Here is a 22,563-nt window from a genome sequence, read left to right as displayed (position 1 = left end):
GAGCCCTTGGGGTTGACTTCAACTGAGACTTGAGTCTCAGAGCCTCATACTGAAGATCTGGATAATTTGCTTTCAGAGCACCCAGGACTGATGTACTAGGCCATGGTCTCCATGGGTTTGGCTGCTCTGCTGTGACTGGCAGCAAAGGCAACCAGAGCTGCAGAAGCTATCCTCTAATGTTTGGTTTTCAGTAATGCCAATTGGGATCTATGAGGCACCCAATAACTGGGAAATAACCGCTTTAGGGGGAGAAATAAGATTTTATCATAGAATCACTTGAGTTGGAAGGAATCTTTAAAGGCCAGCCAGTCCAACTCCCCTGCAATGAACAGATAACCTCCAGCTCCATCAGATGGTTAGAGTTCGGTCCAGCCTGACTCTGAATGTCTCCAAGGATGGGGCATCCATCAGCTCCCTGGACAACCTGTGCCAATGCTTCTCTATCTTCTACACTAAGGACTCAACATCTAGATGCAATACTCCAGGTGAGGTCTCACCATGGTCGAACAGAGGGGCAGGATCACCTCCTTCAACCTGATGGCAACAAATCTGGGAATGCTTGGGGAAATAATCCGATCTGCATGATTCTGAAATCCCATCATTTGAAATGAATAAATGTATACATATACTTAAAAAGCATGTGTTATTAGGTCCCACTTATACTACTCAGAAAAGAGCCTGCTGTGAATAATATGACCAGAAGTCTTGGCAACACAAGTGAGATGGTCAGTGTTGGTATAGATGAGAGATTTTCCAGGAAGAACCCTTGTTAAGAGGGATCTGAAAGAATGAGGCCTCAGTTGAGTTGGGTGGTCTGAGAAGCAAAGTAAAAGCATCAGGAAACCAGAGCTTCGTTTACAACAGCATAGCAGGGGAAGAAAAAAGGGACACTGATCTCTGCAATGGTTTCTTCTATATTGAGGAAGTGATGAGCAAAGTATCTCAAGACCAAGAGATGAGAGCATATCAAGCACTTATAGGAGGGGTTGGATTGTCTTCTTTGTCCTTAGGAAGGAAAGAATAATTCAGACTGTCGTATTAATGCTGCAGTCTTCATTTAATCTAGTGAGATACCACCTTAAAATCACTTGGGAACATGAAACCTGTTCTCCCTAGAGACGTCATTCTGAACAAAGCTCATCTGATGGGTAGGAGTTCTGTCTTAATTTCTAGTATTAATTTTGTCCATTGCCATTTAAAACACATTTCTTTATGTATCTTCTCCCATTTATGTAGCTCATCTTCATTCACAATGCTTACCAATAGGATGAGAAGAACCGGTGTTGTTCTGTGTTGTTCATTTCAGTAGATCAGGACTTTATTTTCCTCCAGGGCCACCAGCAAAATCTCCCCACCCTAAAAGTCCTCTTTGCTGGAACCCTACTGTGACAGCTTTGCATTCCAAAAGTGCAGGCAGAGGACAGAGGCTTGAATATATATATATCAGGGGTTGAAATCTGATGAATGAAAGCATTATGCCAGGTTCTGGGGACAGGCAGCAATAAGGACCCCAGAACTGCTAACCAAAGCAGCTTGCCCCATGAACATCTCTTCTTTTTGAAACAACTGTAGACAGTACCTTCTTGTTGGATCCATCAAGCTCCTTAGCCAAATGGTTTTGCTGAACCCATTTTAAGAGTTTAAGTTTCTTGACTGAAGGAGTGCCCACAAACTCTCTTCAAACACAAGTCCCAGCCCAGTTTTGCCAGAGATGACAGAGGCAGTGCCATTCCCACCTTCCCTATCTCCATCCAGAAGTGTTACAGCTACAACTCTGGATGCAGAGGAGCTTCTCCCATTGATGTACATGCCTGAGACACAAGCCGTATCCTCCATTCAGCTCTGCCCAAATGACTGATATGTGTCCAACACACTTCAGATGTGGGATATGTACGAGACTTGCTTGTTTTCTTCAAATTTATGCATTCTTTCTGGCTTACATCTTCAGCAAATTCTACCATTTCTTCCAAGGAAAGAAATGATTAACATTCCCAGTTCATTTGGAACATGCGACCTCCTGTCCCAAACCTGCCCTTGTCAAGAGCTTTTCAATCAACAACAAAAAACAGGATCCCTTCTGATTATCCATCCTTCTAAACAATATTGTCTCAGGAGAGACTCATTTGTATCATGCCAAAAGCACATTGCTTGCAGGCATTGGATTTTTTTTATTATTATTATTTTTTAAGGCAGCTTAAATGAAAAACTTGTAAAATTGATTTTTCTAAAGTATGACCATGGAGAAAAACTGTCAGCTTGTGGATTTTTACACTGTTTTCCTGAAACTCCTGGGCATTTTTCAGATTTCTTCCTGTAATTCATTGTGGATCTGTTTTGAGAAATGACCTGGAAAACAGCAGGAAGAAGCTGAGTTCTTAGCAGTGTTAATATTTTTATAAACTAAGAGAAAATATTTTGAGGAAATATTTGGGAAAACAGAAAAACAAGTCTCGTCTGGATTCCAGCACAATGCCAGTGTGGAATCTTTCCTCCCCATCATCTACTCTAAATGACCTCCAGACTGAACAAAGCAGAAGAAAGTTGGAGAGAGATGATGCAGATGTTGGTCCAGTCGGTCCCAATTATCACACCAGTGTCCTCGAGATGATGGTGAAATTAGAATCACAGAATCATAAAATCATTAAGGTTGGAAAAGATCACTGAGATCATCTAGTCCAACCATCATCCCATCACGTTAATGGTAAAGGTGCCACGTGGCTGTGCAGACCAGAGTAGAGACAGCAGGGCAATGGAAGAAGGAATTGATGTGCGGGTGGTCTCTACAAATCATCGCTCACAAAGAAATTAGCAGGGAGGGAATGATGACAGATTTCTTACTCTTTTAGAGGATGATGAAGAGGTGGGCAGGATAGAACAAGGGGGAATGATTTGAAACTAAGACAGAAGAGGTTTAGGATAGATATTAGGAGGAAGTTTTCCACCCAGAGGGTGGTGAAGCACTGGAACAGGTTGCCCAAGGAGGCTGTGGATGCCCCATCCCTGCAGGCATTCAAGGCCAGGCTGGATGTGGCTCTGGGCAGCCTGGTCTGCTGGTTGGTGACCCTGCACATAGCAGGGGGTTGGAACTGGGTGAACATTGTGGTCCTTTTCTACCCAGGCCATTCTGTGATTCTATGATTCTGTGTCATAATAGTCTATGATAATTACAACAGATTAATTTATGCTGCTTGGGAGACTCAGATGCTTTCTGAAGATTGAGTCCCATCAGATCTCCATATGGTTCATTTCTATGGGTGAATACACAAAAGCACTGAAAGTTTTCAAATGCAGGGAGATGAGGCAAAGATGGTGTATTTTTTTTTACATTTGTGGGACAGCTGACGTCCCCCTAGATTGCCCAAGTGATACTGCAGCAATCCAGAAGGGTCCTAATAGCACAGTGCCTTCAACCCTCTGCTTTTCTGGGGAGATTAGGAAGACGTAAAGTATCCCAAAACAAATCACTGTGTATTCTGTTTTCTAGAATCATCACCAGGTACTTAGAATCATAGAACTGTTTGAATTGGAAGAGACCCTTAAAGGCTATCTGGTCCAACCGCCCTGCAATGAACAGGGACACCCACAGCCCCATCCCACCTGACCCTGGGTATCTCCATGGACAGGGTGTCCACCATCTCTGGGCAACCTCTGCCAGTGCCTGACCACTCTTACCATAATAGTACTTCTCCAGATGAATTCTTTCTGACCAAATCTTGCCGAGCAATTTTTAATTAATCTGCTTACAAATGAAGGCTGAACTTTGCAAGTCGTTCTGAACACGTTAGAGAAGTGGAGGGCCTTTCAGTGTTTCAAAGCACGGCATTCAGATGATTCTTTTTCTCTCCTCAATATTGTTTATCCATAGTTTTCATTTTTAAGCTGACCCAAGTTTATTTGGTAAAAAAGAATTTATTTTATTTTAGGTAACAGCACTTTGAGGGCTAAATGAAATCCTTATTTATTTTCTTCTCTGCAGTAAGAACTCAGAAGAAATAACATTTGTCCTAATCCAAATTTTGTGGTGCTTTTTTTTTTTTTTCCCCTTCTTTTTCTTTTGATGTTTATACAGAACTGAAAAAAATAAACAAACCTTTTCATGGTATAATCCATCCTGCAAGATAATTAGCCAAAGGACAGGGCTTACATAGCTTTCATGGATAGGAAAACCTCATACTGTTCTTCCTCCAATGCAGAGAACATCCTCAGAACAGAGAACATGCACTGAACATCTTCCTCATTTTTATCACACTAATGCCAAGGAATGTCAGCTGTTCTGCCCCCACTCTCAGTTAATGCTTCAGATGGTAGGCAGTGATTAGGCTAGTCCTTTTCATCAACACTAAATTAAAGATGAGGAATCAGGCTGTTAAATGATGAGCTTTTCTGTTGTTTTTCATGTCCCAAAATACCAGCAAACTGAATTGATCACTGTCAGCTCCGACCCTGGAGGGCATCGCACCAGCCAAAGGTTTTTAAAGCAATCCTGGATTCTTATTTAATCTTGTGAAAGCACATGCATCATAAAGGATAAATTACAGTTGGGCTGAAAGATTGCAAAGACGTTGGCTTTGATATTGAAGAAACATGCTGAGATCTTGGCTGTGCTCATCGTTTCTTTGCTATTGGAGCTCTTTTGCAGATAAGAGCAGGCTGTTCTATTTTATTTTGATTTTCATGTAATTTCTCCCTGTCAGACACTTTGTATGCTGCTGATAAGCTCCTTTTGTTGAGGCCTGTTATTAGCATGGAGTCCAGGGACTGCTCTGAACGCAGAGATGGGTCAGATTCACCACTGTCAGCTTTCCATCTCAAATATGTTGCTTTAGCTAGATCTTAACCAATGGGTACAGTTAATGCAGCCCAATGCGAAGGGGTATGCAAGCACTAGGTTGGATTTGGTCATAGAGTCATAGAATCATCAAGGTTGGAAAAGACCTTTAAGATCATCCAAACATCCACCTATCACCAGTATCTTCCCACTAAACAACATCTAAAAGTTTTTTTTATCACCTCCAGGAACAACGACTCCACCACCTCCCTGGGTAGCCTGTGCCAGAGCCCATCGTGATAGGACAAGAGGAAAATGGTTTCAAACTGGAAGAGGAGAGATTTAGTCTGGATGCAAAGAAAAAGGTTTTTTTATGATAAGAGTAGCAAGACATTGGCACAGGTTTCCCAGAGGTTGTGAACACCCCATGTCCCTGGGGATGCCCAAAGTCAGGCTGGCTGACTGGGGCTCTAAGCACCTGATGGAGCTGTAGGTGTCCACTGTTCATTGCAAGGGGGATTGGACGTTAAATGTCAATTCTGATTCAAATAGTTCTATGATTCCATGAATTTTCAAGCTCCTGCAAACTGCAAGATGAGCATCAAAGTATTTAAAATACATATTTACATACCCATCAATTTTTGGCAAAGCAAACTTAAAAGATGGGAAAGGACATTTTTCTTGACTTGTGTCTCCTTTTCCTTGCACTAAGCACTGATCATAGATTTCTGCAAACAAACCACACACAAGGAAGAGATAGTCCTGCACAGAGGTGACCTTTCCAGGGGGAGGCAGGGTTCCTCTGTCGGGGGTATTTTAGCTTTCTTCAGTGTACAAAAGGGAAGAACAATAATGATTTAAAGAAAAATCCATCAAGAACCATCCCACCATTTCATTCCAAAAAAGATAGGAGGTTGTAGAACAGACAGACAAACAAATCCCATGGTATTCTTCTCCTGTGCACTCCCTGCTCAATTAGAGAAAACTGGTGACTGAGCAAAATGCAGAAATCCAAAACAGTGAGTAAGCAAGGAGAAAACCTGGGGAAACTCAATCATTGTAAGCTGTGCTTGGCTGCAGGCAGCAGCTGGTCAATCAGCATGTGTGCACTGCCAGGCAATTAGCATGGGCAGGGCTCCAAATCAATCAGTGCATGGCCTGCATCTTTCTCCATGACGACATCACTGGGAAGGAGAGGGAGAGGGAAGCTTGAACAAGCAAAGTTATAGACAAAAAGTGCCAGACGAGGGAGGAAACAGGGATTCCATCACTTTACTGCTTATGTAACAACATAACAAAATATTCTGTACCTGCTCTTAAAAATATTACCATGGGACCTCCCTATTGATCGTTGATGGACTTAGGGTTACTTAAAATGCACTCAGAATTAGGTAAGTGAGCACATCTCAGAAAGCAGCAAAGCATTGTGGTGTACCATAGCATTGGCTGATGTAAATAACAATGTACCATAGCATTGGCTGATGTAAATAATGGCTGAATTTGGTTTGATGGTGTCTAGGCATGAAATCACAATCTAATCTGGGTGTAAGTGCCTTTCAGGGAGGCCTGAACTGACTGTTATGAGCCTCACAGTGATGTAGCCACAGCAGAACTTAACTCCTTAGTACAGGATTTTTCTTAGAGAAGTTGTGGATTCCCCATCCCTTAGGGTTTTCAAGGCTGGGTTGGATGGGGCCCTGGGCAGCCTGAGTTGGTGCCTGATTTAGTGGGTGGCATCCCTGCCTGCAGGAGGGAAGCTGGAACTGGATGATCTTTGTGGTCCCTTCCAACCCAAGCCATTCTATGATTCTGCCTCCCTGTTGTCCCACTGCTGAACACATCCTTCTAAACCAAAACCTTCTGGAGCTAAATGCTAAAAGGAAAATGGCAATGATGCCCAAGATTAGTCCTGGTGTTGCCGACTGTTCCATGGGCAATCCTTTCAAAATGGTGACTGTTGTTCATGCTTGTGTCTCTTCCACAGATGGCTTCTGTCTTCCTGAGTGGGATGGTATTGTCTGCTGGCCAGAAGGTGTGCCGGGCAAAGTGGTGGCGATGCCATGTCCTGAGTACATCTATGACTTCAATCACAAAGGTAGGTGCTGTACTCACAGTCAGCAAAACCACAGCAATGAGAGACCTGGGGGTCATGGAATTAGAAATTCCCTTTAGAATTTCTTACATGGTGACTCTTATACAAGCAAGGGTAAAGCCAAGGAAAAAGAAGTAAAGAAATATATACATATATTGAGAGAAAAGCCCAGTTTTAACATAAATTTCCCACCTGCACAATGGGTTATAACTTCAATTAGGTAGTCTTGCAGCATGACGAACTCACATCTGTTTGCTGAAACAGACTTCAGGTAGTGATAGAAATCTACAAGATATCCTCCTGATTTATATTCTTCACAAGTTTGTTCTTTCTAACCCCTACTCACTGCCCAGACCCCTACGGTGGCTATCTGAGAACAGTGCTGGTAAACCAGAACATGTGAATTCCTCCCTATCACACTTTCCCTCAGGCACCGCATTTCTTGGCTCACTTCTGGTGCCGCAAAGTCTGTGCATGTTTTTAGAAGCAACTGAAGCACACTCACCCCTCAGTGTATTTCCAAAGCGAATGCATTCTCTTTTTCTCAGGCAAGGCTCTGCACCCAAGGCCTGCACAGTTAGAGAACTAAGATAAACTCCCAGCAGAGCCCTGCCGATGTTTTCAGAATATAAGTAATTACATTTCTGTGCACTCTGATTGCATGTAGTATGTCCTGCCTTTTCTATTAGAAACTATGATCCAAGCAAGCCCAACCCTTGAGAGATGACCTTTTCCAAAGACATACATTTCAGGTTAGGGTCCAGTAGGAACAAGTGACTTGTCTCTTTTTCTTCCATAAACCAACAGAGCATGGATTCCTCACCTCTTAGATATCCACTGGTCAAGCCACCTAGGGCAGAGAGCATCTTAGATGTATCTACAGAGTCTCCCTCTGTAGTCACTGGGCAGGCAGATCTCTCAACTGGTCTCATCCTCATTAACTATAATGAGAATTTTGGTACGCAATCCATGCAACTGTATCCCCACACAAACATCTGAATGAGAACGTTTTCATCTGTGAGCTGTCACAAGATGAAACCATGCCTTCTCCTCCCTTTCCATCATCGAAAGGAGGGTGACCATGGAAAACTTTACCTTGAGATACACCAAATCTGTAAAGGAGCAGCAGCAGAATGAAGATTGCTGTGGTTTTTTTCATAGAGAGTGCTGCAACTATGAGAATGATACTGTGCTTTGGAACTTTACACTTGCTCTCTTTAGATTTTAGAGCCACTATCTTGACCTAAACTAAGTGCAACTTGTTTGCTCTCTGGGGTTTATCAGAAAACTAGTAAGATTGCTAAGGAGATAGAAACTGGATTCTTGTGGCTGAGCTTCAAAGCAGGCAAGAGGCATCGAGTTCTTTGGGATCCACCCCTGGATTGAACAGTTGTTTTCTCCTGTTCTACCAGGTCTAGCTCCATTTACACCACCTCTTGTTTCTCCTACAGGCCATGCTTATCGCCGGTGTGACCTGAATGGAAGCTGGGAGCTGGTTCCAGGCAACAACCGAACCTGGGCAAACTACAGTGAATGTGCCAAGTTCCTCACCAATGAGACAAGGGAGAGGGTAGGCAATTACATTTGTACATGGGGCATGAAGTGTTGGCTTCATCCAAGGCTAGCCAGAGAAGCGCTGTCTCATTTAAAACCCTTGATGAGCTTTAGCTTAATGTCTCCTGTTGGAAACCATACCCAAGCTTGCCAAAGGTGTGTGTTGGTTTGGATAGGAAGTATTTGAATTAGAAATTGTTCTTGGAGCCAGGAAGGGTTCACTCAGTTGACATGACTCCCTTTGCTAAGAGATTGTGAGGAAACATGGAACAGGTTCACAGACACTAAGGGACTGGAAGTCGTGTCATATACTGTCATATACCATTGAGACTCCTTCTTCCCCATCCGAACAATAATTGCTTTTTTTTTACCAGATTATTATTAATTATTCCTTTGCATTTGTGCTTGTCTATGCTAGGGAATGCACATGCAGAGGGCAAAACCTGTGTTAATCAAATCACTGGTGACCCTGTTTCTGTAGCTGTTTAACACGGGACCTCTTTGTTAAAAAGCATAATCTACAGGATCTGGTCTATGTGGTCTGTTTATTGGAGATGGGTGGGGGAAAAGCCTGTTGCTAAAGCAAATTAACATGTAAGAGCAGATCTTTAACTAATTTTGGTTTAGTCACAATTCTGAAGGAGAGACACAAGTCCAGAGGTCAGAAAAGAGATTCTATGCACATATATAAGGCTTATATGCTCCTAGATGCATATTTGTGCATATCAGATCTATTTGTGTTACTTCAACTTACTTTGCATTTAGACAACTGGCAAAGCAGCAGCTGGCTACAGTGAGATGTCTTTTATCTCTTGCTGGGTCTGTCCCATTTAGGTAGTGCTTCTTCAACGCTTCTAGACTTCTCCAAGTGCATCACAGAATCTTTTCTTTTTCCTTTTCTTTTTTTCCTTTTGCTGTCAATGGGGCCACCAGAGAGGGTGTGACCTTCATTTTCAGGAAGTGACATTTCCACCTTCATGTGGTTGATCCCTTATTTCTTCTACTTGCAAAATATTTAGCAGAAATCTCTCGTTTCTCAATGGTGTTTAGCAGATATTCTCCTTGGGTATGGTAGTAGGAACTGATTGTCTGCAGCAAGGGTTGTTGTCAGACAGCTGGAGACAAATATCAAACTGCCAGTGAAGAGCTGTCTTGAAGATGACACACAGTCCCTTTGGGAGAATATTCTTAATTTTAAATCCAACCACAGATAGTTTTTGTATTGCTTCTCCAATGGTGAAACAATGTTTGAGTCACAGAATGGTTGAGGTTGGAAGGGAATTCTGGAGGTTATCTGGTCCAAGCATCCTGCTCAGACAGAGGTGGTTGCCCCAGACCATGTCCAGACAGCCTTTGGATATCCCCAAGAATGGAGAATAAAGTTATTTAGTTATGAAAGGCATTATTTTAGTGTCTGTACATGTTCAATCATGCAGTAAAGCTGTAGACATCTTTGTGTACACCAGGTACTGTTCCACTACTGCATGGTGTCTCAGTGTGTCCTAACAGACATTAGACAAGGTGCCAAGATGCAGAAGGCTGCATTTGTGTTCTTTGCTTTGCCCTTACTTGGAAAATCACTACTCCTCCTGACCTCTATTCTTATGAGCTGTTTTAATTAAACCCTCCTGAGGAGCTTATTATCCTCATTACTTTGTACACAAGGTTCAGTCATCTTTTGCCATTATTTTTCTGTTCTAGATACACAGAATTGACTTTAATGATTTTTAATGGTGAGACAAATTACTCCATCTTTATTGTTCAGATTAAATGGATAATTTCGTATTTCCTAAGCAATGCCTGTCCAGGTCAAAGAACATTTAGAAATAAAGGAGGTCTCCTCTAGCTTTGGAATTGCATCTTGATTACCACATGCTTTTCAACAACAGATTTTATTCATCATCATCATTATTATTATCCTTGTATCTGCATTTTCATAATGCTGCATGCTGCCATGTAGTAGTCAAGTTTTATCCCAAAGATAGCTGCACCTTAGTGACAAGTGTGTCTATTGGACCTCCCAGTACAAAAAGCACAATAAAAGAAAAAAAAAAAAGGAATAACCTTCTTCTTTTCCTTGTCATATGGTGACTATCAGAAGCAAGGAAGGCTGTTGTCTTCGCACCCAATCATGATTCCAAAGCACTGGTGTTAATAAACCTTCCTTTGGTTGTTGCTTGAATTAAATATGCCAAGAGATGTGAGAATCAGGGGATTTAGCAAGATAGACTCATCATCTTCAGAGAGAGATTGTTTGCTATTATTACTTCCCCCCCTGGGGCACGGCATCTTTGCGTCACCACTAACAGCTGCATTTAACCAGTGTTCCAAAAGGGGATCATGGGCTGCTCAGAGTAGGACAGCATCTGAGCAGATGTCACAGGAGAAAATGTTATGAAGCTGTGCATCAAAAAGCATTAGGAAAGAAATGCCTGTCTGGGACATATATATATATATGCATGGCAGAAATAGGCCTATATCTGTAGATAGCTGTGTACGCAGACACACACACCTAAATAAACACCCATGTGCATGTATACATATATACATCCACGCATGTTTGTTAAGGTGTGTAGCTTCCTCATTTTAATCACTCTGGGACAATTACAATATTGGCCAAAGTAGCATACAGACAGCCCCTAAAAAGGTTTGTGTCTTGTGCTACTTTTTCCTGAATCATGTAATGGATTATTTCACACAGGGCAGCAAGGAAACCGCTTTCTGAAATTAGCAAATTATGCTGAAGCCATCAGACCTGGGAGAATTAACAGCTCATAACTGCCCAGTGAGCAATTGCTCTCAGGCTGTTTTCTAAGGGAAAATTAGCATTGCTGATGGATGCTGGAGGGACAGCCCAGAAGATTCATTTCCACTCATCAGCCAGGGCAGCAGGTAGGCTGCAGCTCACTCTTGGAGTGTATTTCTCCAAATACCTTGCAGGTAGCATAAATCTTGCTGCGAAGAACCATCTCACAGACACAGTCTGTAGAAGGCAAATCTTTGCGGGTCATAGAAAGGAGTTTCATGGGAAAGCATCCTAGTAGCATGCCATGGAAAGATAAGATGGTTTTCTTTGGGCTGCTTTCCAAACTTTCATTTTCTTCTTTTAAGATAACTCTTCACTGGCGCAGCAGACACCATGAGATATTTTGTTATTTCCCAGGAAAGAACTCTCTTCCTAAGAGCTGTGCATGGATGTCCTCCATCCCAATTGCACAGTGGCTCTTCAGAAATCCTCCTTGCCTCTGAAGAGACAAGCTGAGAGCTGTATCTCCAAAGCCCAGCACCCTGTCAGGGCATCTCTGAACCATTTATTTTCTTTACAGTGTTTAGAAAGAGACAGGAATACAAGGGAAGGAAGGGGGACAGATTGGGCAGTGTTCACCCTTTGTGGAAGGCGCTGTGGTTAAACACCATCTGTTTGTCTGCCTGCTGTGTTTCATGTCACTGAGCCACAGACTGCTGAACATCAGGAGAGGGTATTCACTACTACCAGTCACTCGATGGATCATTGGGTACTATATATAAACTCAGGCACATATATATGTATATATATATATATATATATATGTAATTATAAAGACATATTTGTTTTGTTCTGAGACTTTTCCCTGGATTTTGGTTCCTGGAGAACAATTGGACATACATATGCTATATGTGGGTATATTTATCTCTGTGAAAGCCCATCCGGATGCCTACCTGTACAACCTACTGTAGGGAACCTGCTTTTGCAAGGGGGTTGTGCTCAGTGATCTCTAGAGGTCCATTCCAACCCCTGCAATTCTGTGATCCCATGATTCTGTAATCTGTTCTGTTCTGTTTGTCCTCAGGAGACAGAGATTAAAGCTAAAAGGACCTTTGGCCCAGACTGGTCGTTCTCCTTGGAGCTTTCTCACATTCCTCTAAGAATCTAATTCAGAGTGGCCTTTTCTTCTTGAAGCTCGTTTTTAGATCAAAAGTGGCACAGTTGGGAAGATCTGATGGGGTCTGGCACTAGCATGCAGTTTTCAAGGCAATACCTCTCTGAAAAGCACAGTAATACTTTGACCATGGACCCCTTCCCTTTCACACAGCCAGCCAATGGCCGTGGGTCACCTATGTCCATTTTTATGTTTACCCTTTAAGACATTATCAGAAGTAATGACATATTTTGCTCAGTAAGCAGAAATTCCATTCATTTCCACCTCTCCAAAAATAACACTAAAGCCAAACACATCCTTTTAAAAGAAGAAATCAGACAAACTCATCCTGTTTTCAAGGATGAGCTTAAGGGGTAAATGTGACATCTACTGAAATAGTGAGGAAGAGGAATGTGCCAGCAATTTGGGAGGTTAACTAAGCCTGGAAACCACCAACCCAGCAAAATGGACCATCCTAAGATCTAACCTCAGCCCACCAATCCCATCTTTTTCTGCTACTGCTTGTTTATATTATGGTGGTTTTACTGCTCCCAGAGAAATCAGTGAGGTCTCAGGAATCCATCACATACCAAACACAATAGGAAAGGCACAGCATGGCCCACAGCTGCTTTATCTGAACTCCATTATTCAAAACCAAAGTTCTTCTCTGCCTGGCCTTTGAGATCTCTGGGGTCCCTTTAGAAACCAATAACTTCATGTATCCTCAAACTGATGGCATAAAACACATTTATATGTTGGGTACTGAATTACAGAGATGAAGCACCATCAAAAAGTGTTGTGCATTCACATCACAAAGATAGATAGATGAGTAGGAATAAAAATGTATTATCCAAGCCTGTTCTTCATTCTTGCATGTAACCTGGATGTGCAATCCTTATTTTATGCGTATAAAGTATGCCTGATGGATTCCTGCAAATGCTAAAGCACTTTTTAATGTGGTGCTGCTGAAATATTTCACACCTAGAGACTGCTGAGGGCATCTGGTGGTTTATAACTGCAGCATACAAGTGTATTTCACATGAGAACACACCTAAGGCCACACTGGTCAGGTGTAGTCCCTTTGTATCCCATAAAAACACGTGGAAGAACTTATTTACAGTAAGGGTGACAGAGCACTGGAACAGGTTGCCCAAAGAGCTTGTGGAGTCTCCTGTGGAGATGTGCAAGACCCATCTGGATACCTACCTGTGAGACCCATTGTAGTGTACCTGCTTTAGCAGGGGGTTGGACTCAACGATCTCAGCCATCCCTTCCAAACCCTGTTGTTTTGTGATTCTGTGATCTATGAAATCCATGTTCGTCTGGAGTGTGTCTGGAGTCCTCATGGGTATCCCCAGGTATCTCACAAAGCATCTCACAATTCGGTGTAGGCAGCTGAAACTGAAGACCTTTCTTTATTGTCTATCAGGTGAACACAGGCCCTTAGCACACTTAGAGACGCATTTATGCAGCTAGATTTGGGTTTTTTGGTATGAGACTCCTACCATAGTCCCCACTGGGATTACAGGGACCTGAGATGCCTAACACCTTGGTGAATGAGGGCAAGAGAATTATGTAGGAAAATGTCATGCTCAACACAGAGATTTTCGTCAGGCTTTGGAAATCACTGACTTTTTGCAAGTATTCTTTCTCCCCGTCATTAAGATTTTTAAGTGACATCTTTATTAAATGAAAATGAATGTAAAATTGAAGAAGGGAAGGGAAGGGAAGGGAAGGGAAGGGAAGGGAAGGGAAGGGAAGGGAAGGGAAGGGAAAGGAAAGGAAGGGGAGCAGTGACTAGAGCTAGTGACAGAGGCTTCCTGGCATTTCATATCACTCAGAACAATAAGGTGCTGCCCCTGCTAATTTCAGACATGTCATTAGCAACATCTGAATCAGCAGCTTCCACCCAAAGCCTGCAGATACTTGATCTGGAAAGTCCTTACATATTTTTCTGTCCTAACGCACTGGCAATCCCACCCTTTGGCATGACCTACCAACCCCTCAGAAGACCACTGGATCCATTTCAGCTTCACAGCAGAAATGTTGCAGTCTTGCATTATCTCATGAAGGGGGGGTGAAGCAGAAAGTTGGGTACAAGGTGCAATAAAATGATATTTGGGACGTAGCTTGCCACCAGTCACCAAGGTGATAGATATGCAATCACAGAGATATAGATTTAAATTTCTCAGTCTGTGCCAGTCATTCCTGTGTCACTGGAAGTAAAAAAAGACAGTTAAATATCAAAGCCCTGAAGACCTTGACCAGTGGCTGAAACATCGGTTATGTTCATATCTGGGTTCAAACAAAATATCCTGGAGTCTGGGAGACATTTGCATGGTGATGGCTTATACAATATGGGGTTATAGGAAACTTATTTGCTTTTGTAAAAGCAGCTTGAAACTAGATAGGATATTATGTGTATGAAATAATGGGACATATGTATGGACGACTGAATTGAGTCCTGAGAGTGACAGACTCTTACCTGAGACTTGAATGAATGGGAACCATTGTCTGATCTGGAGAAGAGGGGGCTAAGGAGTGACCTTATTGCTTTCTATAACTCCCTGAAAGGAGGTTGTGGTAAAGTGGGGGTCAGCCTCTGCTCCCATATAACTCCAATAGGATGCCTGATGGCTTCATATGGTGCCAGAGGAAGTTCAGGTTGGATATTAGAAACTATTTCTTCTCAGAAAGAGTGGTGATGCAGTGGCACAGGCTGCCCAAGTTGGTGGTGGAGTCACATTCCCTGAAGGTGTTCCAGAGTTGTGGAGATGAGGCACTGAGGGATGTGCTCAGTGAGCATGGTAGGGCTGGGTTGGTGTTGTACTTGGGGATTAATTGCATGGTTTCTTGATGAATTGCAGCCCTAAATACCTCCTTCTTCCAGCTTGCTGGACCTCAAGTGGTCAGAACTGATTGAGCCATCCACACAAAAGCTATCTAAAATCAAACCAGGGGACCACATCCACTATGAGGAACTCCATGTATTCATGCTAAAAGTCAAGGGAGCTGACACAGATTGTCCTTTACGGGCTGCAGCATAAAAGCGAAAGCACAGCCATGGTTTTGCACTGGATGGGGCCCTGAAGCCCCATGTCTGGTTCTCTGATGTAGTTCTGAGCTCTGTGGAGGAAAACAGATTTCCTCTAGATTCAGATCAATGCAAATTACCTCTCCATTGGTGGAAGCAGACAAATTAGGAGTCAGGTCAAGCCCTGAGCACGGTAAGAAAATCTAACAGCCAACTGCTCTGAGGGTCACACACCTGGAAGTTATCCAAACCACAGGGAGAGGGGAATGCAGAGACCTGTTGGGAGGGGGCATATGCAGCCTATGGATGCCAGTGGTGGCTTGGTTTAATTTATTTTGTTTAGTTGTTGGTTTTTGTTGTTTTTTTTCTTTTTTTCCATGCACTTTCAGAGTTCACATAGAAGCCACCTCCTTCTCTGTTTTCTTTCCTGTTCTCCCAAAGTCATTAGGCTGTAGAAAAGTTCCTACCCTGAGGTCAGGCTGGTGGAAAGCTGAGATGCAAAAGGGAGCAGAGAGGAAGTCTCCCACCATACCAACAGGGAGGGAGAAAGGAAGGTCTTGTTACAGGTTTAGCACTCAATATGTCTTAAATAGTACTTACACCTTTTGTGGTTCGTCGGCCTCTAAGTTACAGATGGTGTGAGGCGGGGAGGGAAGGAGCAGGTGGGCTGGTTCACTGCAGAGAGATCAGTTCACCTGGAGGTACAAGATGGATGGCTGTGGTCTGGTGGTGTAGCTTTGTAATGCATGGAGAGAGCATGGGAGAAAGAAAGGGCCCATAGACTGTTCTGGTGCCTGAGAGAACCACAGACCATGACCTAGAGAGGAAGTATGGTGCTTGACTTGATGGGAAACCATTTCTCTAGCCCCAAAGGCAACTCAACTACAGCAGAGCACCTTATCCTGTCCAAATCCTTCCAGGAGCAAGTGTGAGTGGCTCAGAGATGAGAATGCCTTCAAAGTATTCATTTGGGAAGAAGAAAGGATGAAGATTAGATCCATCCCACATCTCCCCCAGCACTATCTCATCCCAGCAGGGTATGGGATGGAGTAGGCAGGCAGCAACATTCAAGGACACCAGTTGTGAAACTGATGTTCCCTAATCCTGCTATTATACTGTGAATTTTACAACATCTTATTAATAATCCATGCCACCAGCATCACAGATCTTGAAGGGGGTTTTGTGGACTTCTGTTTCCTTTAGTTTCTTTCCAGCTTCTCCTTTTTCAATGTGCATGCATCAACAGTTGAAACAGTGAAGAATTACAGCAAGAATTGAATTAAATGGCATCATTTAAAGTGCCACACCTTTTAAAACAGCATGTCATGGAGTGGCAAGGCCACGCTTATGAAGACTGGGTTGCCACTTCCAACAGGATGGTAGAGGACCAGAGGCAGTCAGTGTGAGTTCAGGGCAGGTTTACCAGAGAGATCATGTGGAACTCCTGTAGCAGGATGGTCTGTTGGAGAACAAACTGTCTGGAGCCTATAGAAGCAACGTCCTTGGCTTGGCTATGCATGACTTCTGTGGTCTTCTGTGAATTATTTGATCGTCCATTAGCTTGAAAAAGAGGTTTCTCAGACCATGAAGGTGGTTGTTTCAGCTGGCAGATGACTCAGTGTTTTGTTACCTGGAGGACCTTTCCTGATTCAGCATTTCGGTTTCCACAGCTGGGACCTCCCTTGAGCTAGGAGATGAGTGAGACCTGGAATTGCCCTTTTTTTTTTCTATCCCTTGGGTGAATCCAGGTCTCCCCATTCCCAAGGAAAGTAATCTTGGAAACTAGTAAGGAGCTGCCCTTTCAAAGGTCAGTCTCAGCATTTTGGTAAATCTTCCAAGGCTTTCCTCAAGGACCTAAACACCCCATCCAAAAATTAGCCTTCCCTGGAGAATCCCTGTTGTGATGCTGGCTGAGACATGCAGCACCTACGTCTGCAAGCAGGCAGAGTAGCGTGCATGAATGCACGCATGTGTATGTCTTGGCAGTTCTGACTCGACATCCTTTCAAAAAGAGGCCCTGTGGTTAATCAGAGGAATTAACCACAGCCTCTGAAAGTGTTCTGCCAGCCAATCAGCAGGCCCTTCCCAAGGCCATTGCTGCTACAATGGTCTCGTTGTCTGATAGGAACATGGATCTTTCCGGTTGAATTTCTGAATGGGGCTCAGGGATGCTTTTGTTCAGCTGGGCATAGTAACACCTCCGAATTGCCAAACGACCAAGAATCCAAAACTTGGAGTTAGGTGGGTTTTCTTTTAACTTTCACCATGGAGGCAAATGTTTTCCAGATCAAAGAAGACCCCAGTTTGGCAGCTGGAAAAGTGCACCAGGCCTTGCAGGGAGCAAGTTATTATAACACGTTTTTTTTTTTTTTCCCCTAAAACTCTCCAGCTTCTTCATATTCACTTTTTAGTGCCTGCTGTCCCCACATATACATATATACATGTGCACAAATCCGCACTAGATTAATATTGGCAAGCACACCACTCTACCAATGGAAACCGCAAAGAAACATTCACATATCTTGGGATTCTGATGTAATAGGGCTGAGGTTTTGCATTCCAGGACAGCATTGCTAGCCTCAAATCAAAATCAGAGCTGTCATTCAGAACCCCGTGTTATGAATGTTATTGCAGCCCAGCGGGTGGGGTGAAGGAAAAGAGGGGGGTGGAGGAGGAGGGAGCAAGGAGAAAGATGCTGAATTAGTTGGTTTCTTCTGAGTTTATTTCTGAGTTCAGATGATGAAAGGCAGTATGAGCCAGGATGGGGCAAGCATTTTAACCCTTTTCAGACAGATATGTTTGGTAAGCCTCACATGTGGCTTAAGACATGTGCCCCAGCTACAGAATGAAGAAAAACATCTCGAAATCTACTGGAAAGCTAAAGGTTTCTAGGCCCAGCTCTAAAACATAGAGGGGCAAGGCAGCTAACACTGCAGGATTAATGGCTATGAGTTCTCCTGTGAACAGGACCGTTTCCATTGGGATTTTGGCCAGCTCAAGTTGTGTCTGCATTGGATAAGCATAGTTATAGGGTGCTTTAGATCAAAAACAACAAAAAGCACAAATTGAATTGATTTCTCCTCACAACCCTGAGCCAAAATATGCCCTCCCCATGTTTTCCATGGTAAGTTGGCATTCCACCAGCCTGGCCATCAGTCAATCAGCAATAGTATGGCACAGCCCTACAGCTAAATTTTGCTCTTCCAGCAAAAATCCCAGGTCAGTGGGCATTCTATTTGAGCAAAAATTGCCAAGTGATCTCTGGATTTGGCTGAGAGTTCGTAAGGCGCTTTGGGTTCCTTTGGGATGAAAATGCTGCAAAACTCCCATCTTCATCACTATTCCATTGCAAAAATCACAGCTCCCCCCCCCCCAGCCATTAGGAAAGAGAAATTCCACTTTCCAAGCTGCTCTAATGTCCAAAAGATGACATCAGGTGTGATTGCCCAACGTTTCCCAAGCCCAAAGATTTATACCCCTCCAGGTACAACAGCCTGAATCTCTGTACTGCTACAGTGGATGTGTTACGATGCAGGAGGACGCGTTCTAATGTGACGCTATTTTTTCCATCATTTGTACTGCAGGAGGTCTTTGATCGCCTCTATTTGATTTATACTGTTGGATACTCCATCTCTCTGGGATCCCTCACAGTTGCTGTCCTTATCCTGGGATACTTCAGGTAGGCGGCTCTGTTTTTACCTAAGAGAGTTATCGCTGGACTAGAAAAGCCTTGGGCTTTCCTAAAGGATAAAATTGGGATGGCGTGTGCTTCTTCAACAAGCCATAAGGGTTGCATCTGTGCTTTGGGCTGTGTTAGTCCCACTTAGATCAAACTTCTGGGGGATGAGGGGAGGGATGTTTGAACTTCTTCCCATTGTCTGCAATGGAGTTTTCTGGACCAGATTTATAACCAATGGGAAGTGAAGCACCTCCAGGAAGAGACTTGTCTCATTTGGAATACCATGTAGAGATTTCTGTTCCTAATTGTCCTTAGAGTTAGATGGGTAATTTTTAGGTGGTTAAGGTTTCATAAGGGAAATGCCACTCTAAACCCAAACTTTATTGAAGGAGGGACAAGTTGAGGGGAACCCTGGCCATATAAAAGTCTTGGACAGAATACTCCCCATTTTTCTCCAGTACCTGGGGAGCTAGAAATGACCACTTGCTCTTCTTTCTGCCCCCTCCACTTTCCAAGGGATCTAGGTCCCTAAATATTGATATGAACCTGCAACATCCAGCCCATTGAGCTGGTTTTTGCATGTTTTTTGCTACCATCATGACCAGAGGTGGGATGAAAAGTCTCATTAATGGAGAGTAACCACCCATCCCTGGTGGTACTCAAGACCAGGTTGGATGGGGCCCTGGGCAACCTGATCTGGTACCTGATTTAGCGGTTGGCAACCCTGCCTACAGCAGGGGCTTGGAACTGGATAATCTTTGAGGTTCCTTCCAGCCCAAACTATTCTATGAGTCTGTTATTCTATGGTTCACAGAAAAAAATTGTCCTTTGAGCATCTGTATATGGTAAGCAGGTAGAGCAGGGCTCTGACCCCTACAGCCCAGTGCCACAAGCCCCACATTTTCCTCCCTTTGGCTGCTGGCAGTCACGTCTCTTAGCAAACAGCAGGACCCAGACAGCAGATGCAAAGGGAAGTTCTCCATGCAACAAACAGCCATTTGGTGTCTGCAGATGAACCTTGCAGCTAACACCATACAAGCATATTCTAAACCCCAGGGATGTACCAGCTGGTATAAAATGTGTGCCCTTTGGTTCTATAAGTGCTCAGACCTCTCTGTAGAGAGCAAAAAGAGGCTGGGGGGTTTGCTTGGACAGCAGAGCATCCCAATGCCTGAGCCTATGAAACACACAGGGTAGAGCGGGCTGCAGACCCCTCCTAGAGTCATGATCCCAAAACACAACCATACCCCATAAAGGCCACCAACCTCCTGCCCTCTCAACCCTTTCTCCTTTTTTCCCATTTTCTGCACTACACTGGCAAGGCCAATAAGATATTTAATGTCCACAAATGCTTGAGTGCTCCTTGCTTCAAGAGGTATCACTTTGTCACCTCCAAGCCCAAACTAGACAGGTGGAGACAGTCTTTACCCCAAGGATCGAAGGAGCAGCAGCGGCCAAGCCAGACTTTATTCCAGCTAACATATAATCCAGAGATTCACTGACTACATTTCAAATTCAGAGAGCAAAGCTCATCTTCATTTATAGCTCAACAATTCCACTTAGCTTAATTTGAACTATAATAGTACAGGAAGCAACTGCTATTTCTGTGACAAGCTCTCCCGAAAGTGGAAAGAACATGTCTTATTTGTGCAATCATATTTGTGTTTCTGATGGGATTTAAGGGGGTATAAATCCATTCACTGATTCGTGCTCACGCTTCTCCCCAGAGGCAAGATCACTGTTTCTAAAACACCTTATGGGTCTGTGTCCAATTCGCTCATCCAGCTTTTCCCCCCAAAGGATCTTAAAGCGCTTTACAATCAGCATTTGTAATTCTATTCTATGAAGCAAAGTGCGTTTTTGCTTCTTGTCAGAAGTTCCTAGTGAGAAACAAGAGCTTTGCCCCATCCCTAGAGGTTCTCATGGCCAGTTTGGATGGGCCCCAGGCAGCCTGATCTAGTGGGGGGCAACTGGCCCACAGTAGGGATGTGGAACTGGATAGGCTTTAACATCCCTTCCAGCCCAACCATTCTATGGTTCTCTGATCCTATGATTCTATGAAATGAGTATAGGTACTGTGTTGTCCTCATGCGAAGTCAATGGAATGGAGCTCTCAAGAAGCAGAAGTGACCCCATCTGTCCAAGAGATAGGCTAACCTACTCCAACTCTTCTCTTTCTTCCATTCTAGGCGTTTGCACTGCACTAGAAACTACATCCACATGCACCTGTTTGTCTCCTTCATGTTGAGAGCTGTGAGCATCTTCGTGAAGGACGCAGTCTTGTACTCTGGGTCAGCTTTGGAGGAGATGGAGCGGATTTCTGAGGAAGACCTGAAATCCATAACTGAAGCACCTCCAGCAGATAAGTCACAGTTTGTGAGTATCACCAGAGCAGCCTCATACCTCTGTCCTTTCTGCCCAGCACCTCACCCCTTTCAACAAGGCGTTGGACCATTACCCATTCTTACTGCAGAGGGTATTCAGCTCATTTTCTACTTGGAGCTTCTCTCTGTATGAGCCATAGAGACAATGCTGTGCTGTAATGCACTGTAACATCTGTACCATCAAAGTATCACCCAGGGCATTGCACAGGTTGCCCAGAGAGATGGTGGATGCCCTATCCCTGCAGACACTCAAGGTCAGGCTGGATGAGGATCTGCAAATGATATATCTTCATTCACTCTTGTCACCTCCATTTCCTTCTATGGTCAAAGGAAATCAGATTAAACAGTAGAGAGTATGATTCATCCCATCCCATAGTCAAAACTTAAGTGAGGTCAGGTGAGGTTGACTGCAGAAGTACTTGTGTCTCTTCCTGGCACAGATGGCTCAAATGGAGACATCTGCATTGTCCATGTGGTTGTTGGGTTGAAGCCTATCCTTAGATTTTAAAGTTGTCTCCACTTGATGAAGCTATCTACTCTTCTCATCTCTGGTCTCACCACAGACCACCCATGACTGATCCTTGCTATCCACAAACTACTGGATGCTACAGAGACAGGGGAGAATTTTATTAAGATCAAATGTTAACTTCAGTGCACAGAAATAATTAATAAGGAATTAGAGCTAGCTCAAACACACCAGTAGAGCATCTCCACCAACAGGACATCACCGTTCACAGCACAAGCTTTGTGCCTGTGTATTCATTTGGCTCCATAAGTGTGTTTCACAGCCCATGCTGCTACCAGGGACCTGGCTACAAACAGCCCTATTGTCTGTTGTTTGTTCAGTGGCCATAATCACAGCAGTTGTCCAACAGCTGACAGTGCTAAGTGCTTCCCCAAAGACAGCTGTCATGCCACAGACCCCTCCAGGGAGCCGTGCCTGTTGACTCCTCTGTGTTAGGATGCACACCTCCTTTTGGAAATAGCCAACTGAGATAAGCTTCTGAGACCTTGACACTCACGTAGCCAGTTGTGCTCTGATTTGGGGCATCCATCCAAATTGCTTCAGGTTATCAATAAGAGAGATCATGACTTACTACAAAATCAGCACCTGAAATGTTTGCTAGCTTGTGCCTAAGAGCCCTGAAATGGA

General features: G+C 43.7%; 1 protein-coding gene across 1 annotated transcript in view; it reads left to right on the top strand.

Annotated features, from left to right (window-relative positions):
• The window catches only part of PTH1R (parathyroid hormone 1 receptor), a 106,303-nt gene that overhangs the window by 67,285 nt on the left and 16,455 nt on the right, over positions 1 to 22,563 (top strand). Inside the window, exons 3-6 of the mRNA XM_072327643.1 lie at positions 6,753 to 6,863; positions 8,312 to 8,430; positions 18,932 to 19,026; positions 21,216 to 21,402. Coding sequence (XP_072183744.1) covers positions 6,753 to 6,863; positions 8,312 to 8,430; positions 18,932 to 19,026; positions 21,216 to 21,402 — 512 coding nt within the window. The remainder of the gene's footprint in view (positions 1 to 6,752; positions 6,864 to 8,311; positions 8,431 to 18,931; positions 19,027 to 21,215; positions 21,403 to 22,563) is intronic.

The sequence above is a fragment of the Excalfactoria chinensis genome, chromosome 2 (assembly GCF_039878825.1).
Source record: "Excalfactoria chinensis isolate bCotChi1 chromosome 2, bCotChi1.hap2, whole genome shotgun sequence".
Lineage (NCBI taxonomy): Eukaryota > Metazoa > Chordata > Aves > Galliformes > Phasianidae > Excalfactoria > Excalfactoria chinensis.
Note: the sequence above shows the minus strand (reverse complement) of the source record. Positions and strands in the feature narration are given on the sequence as shown.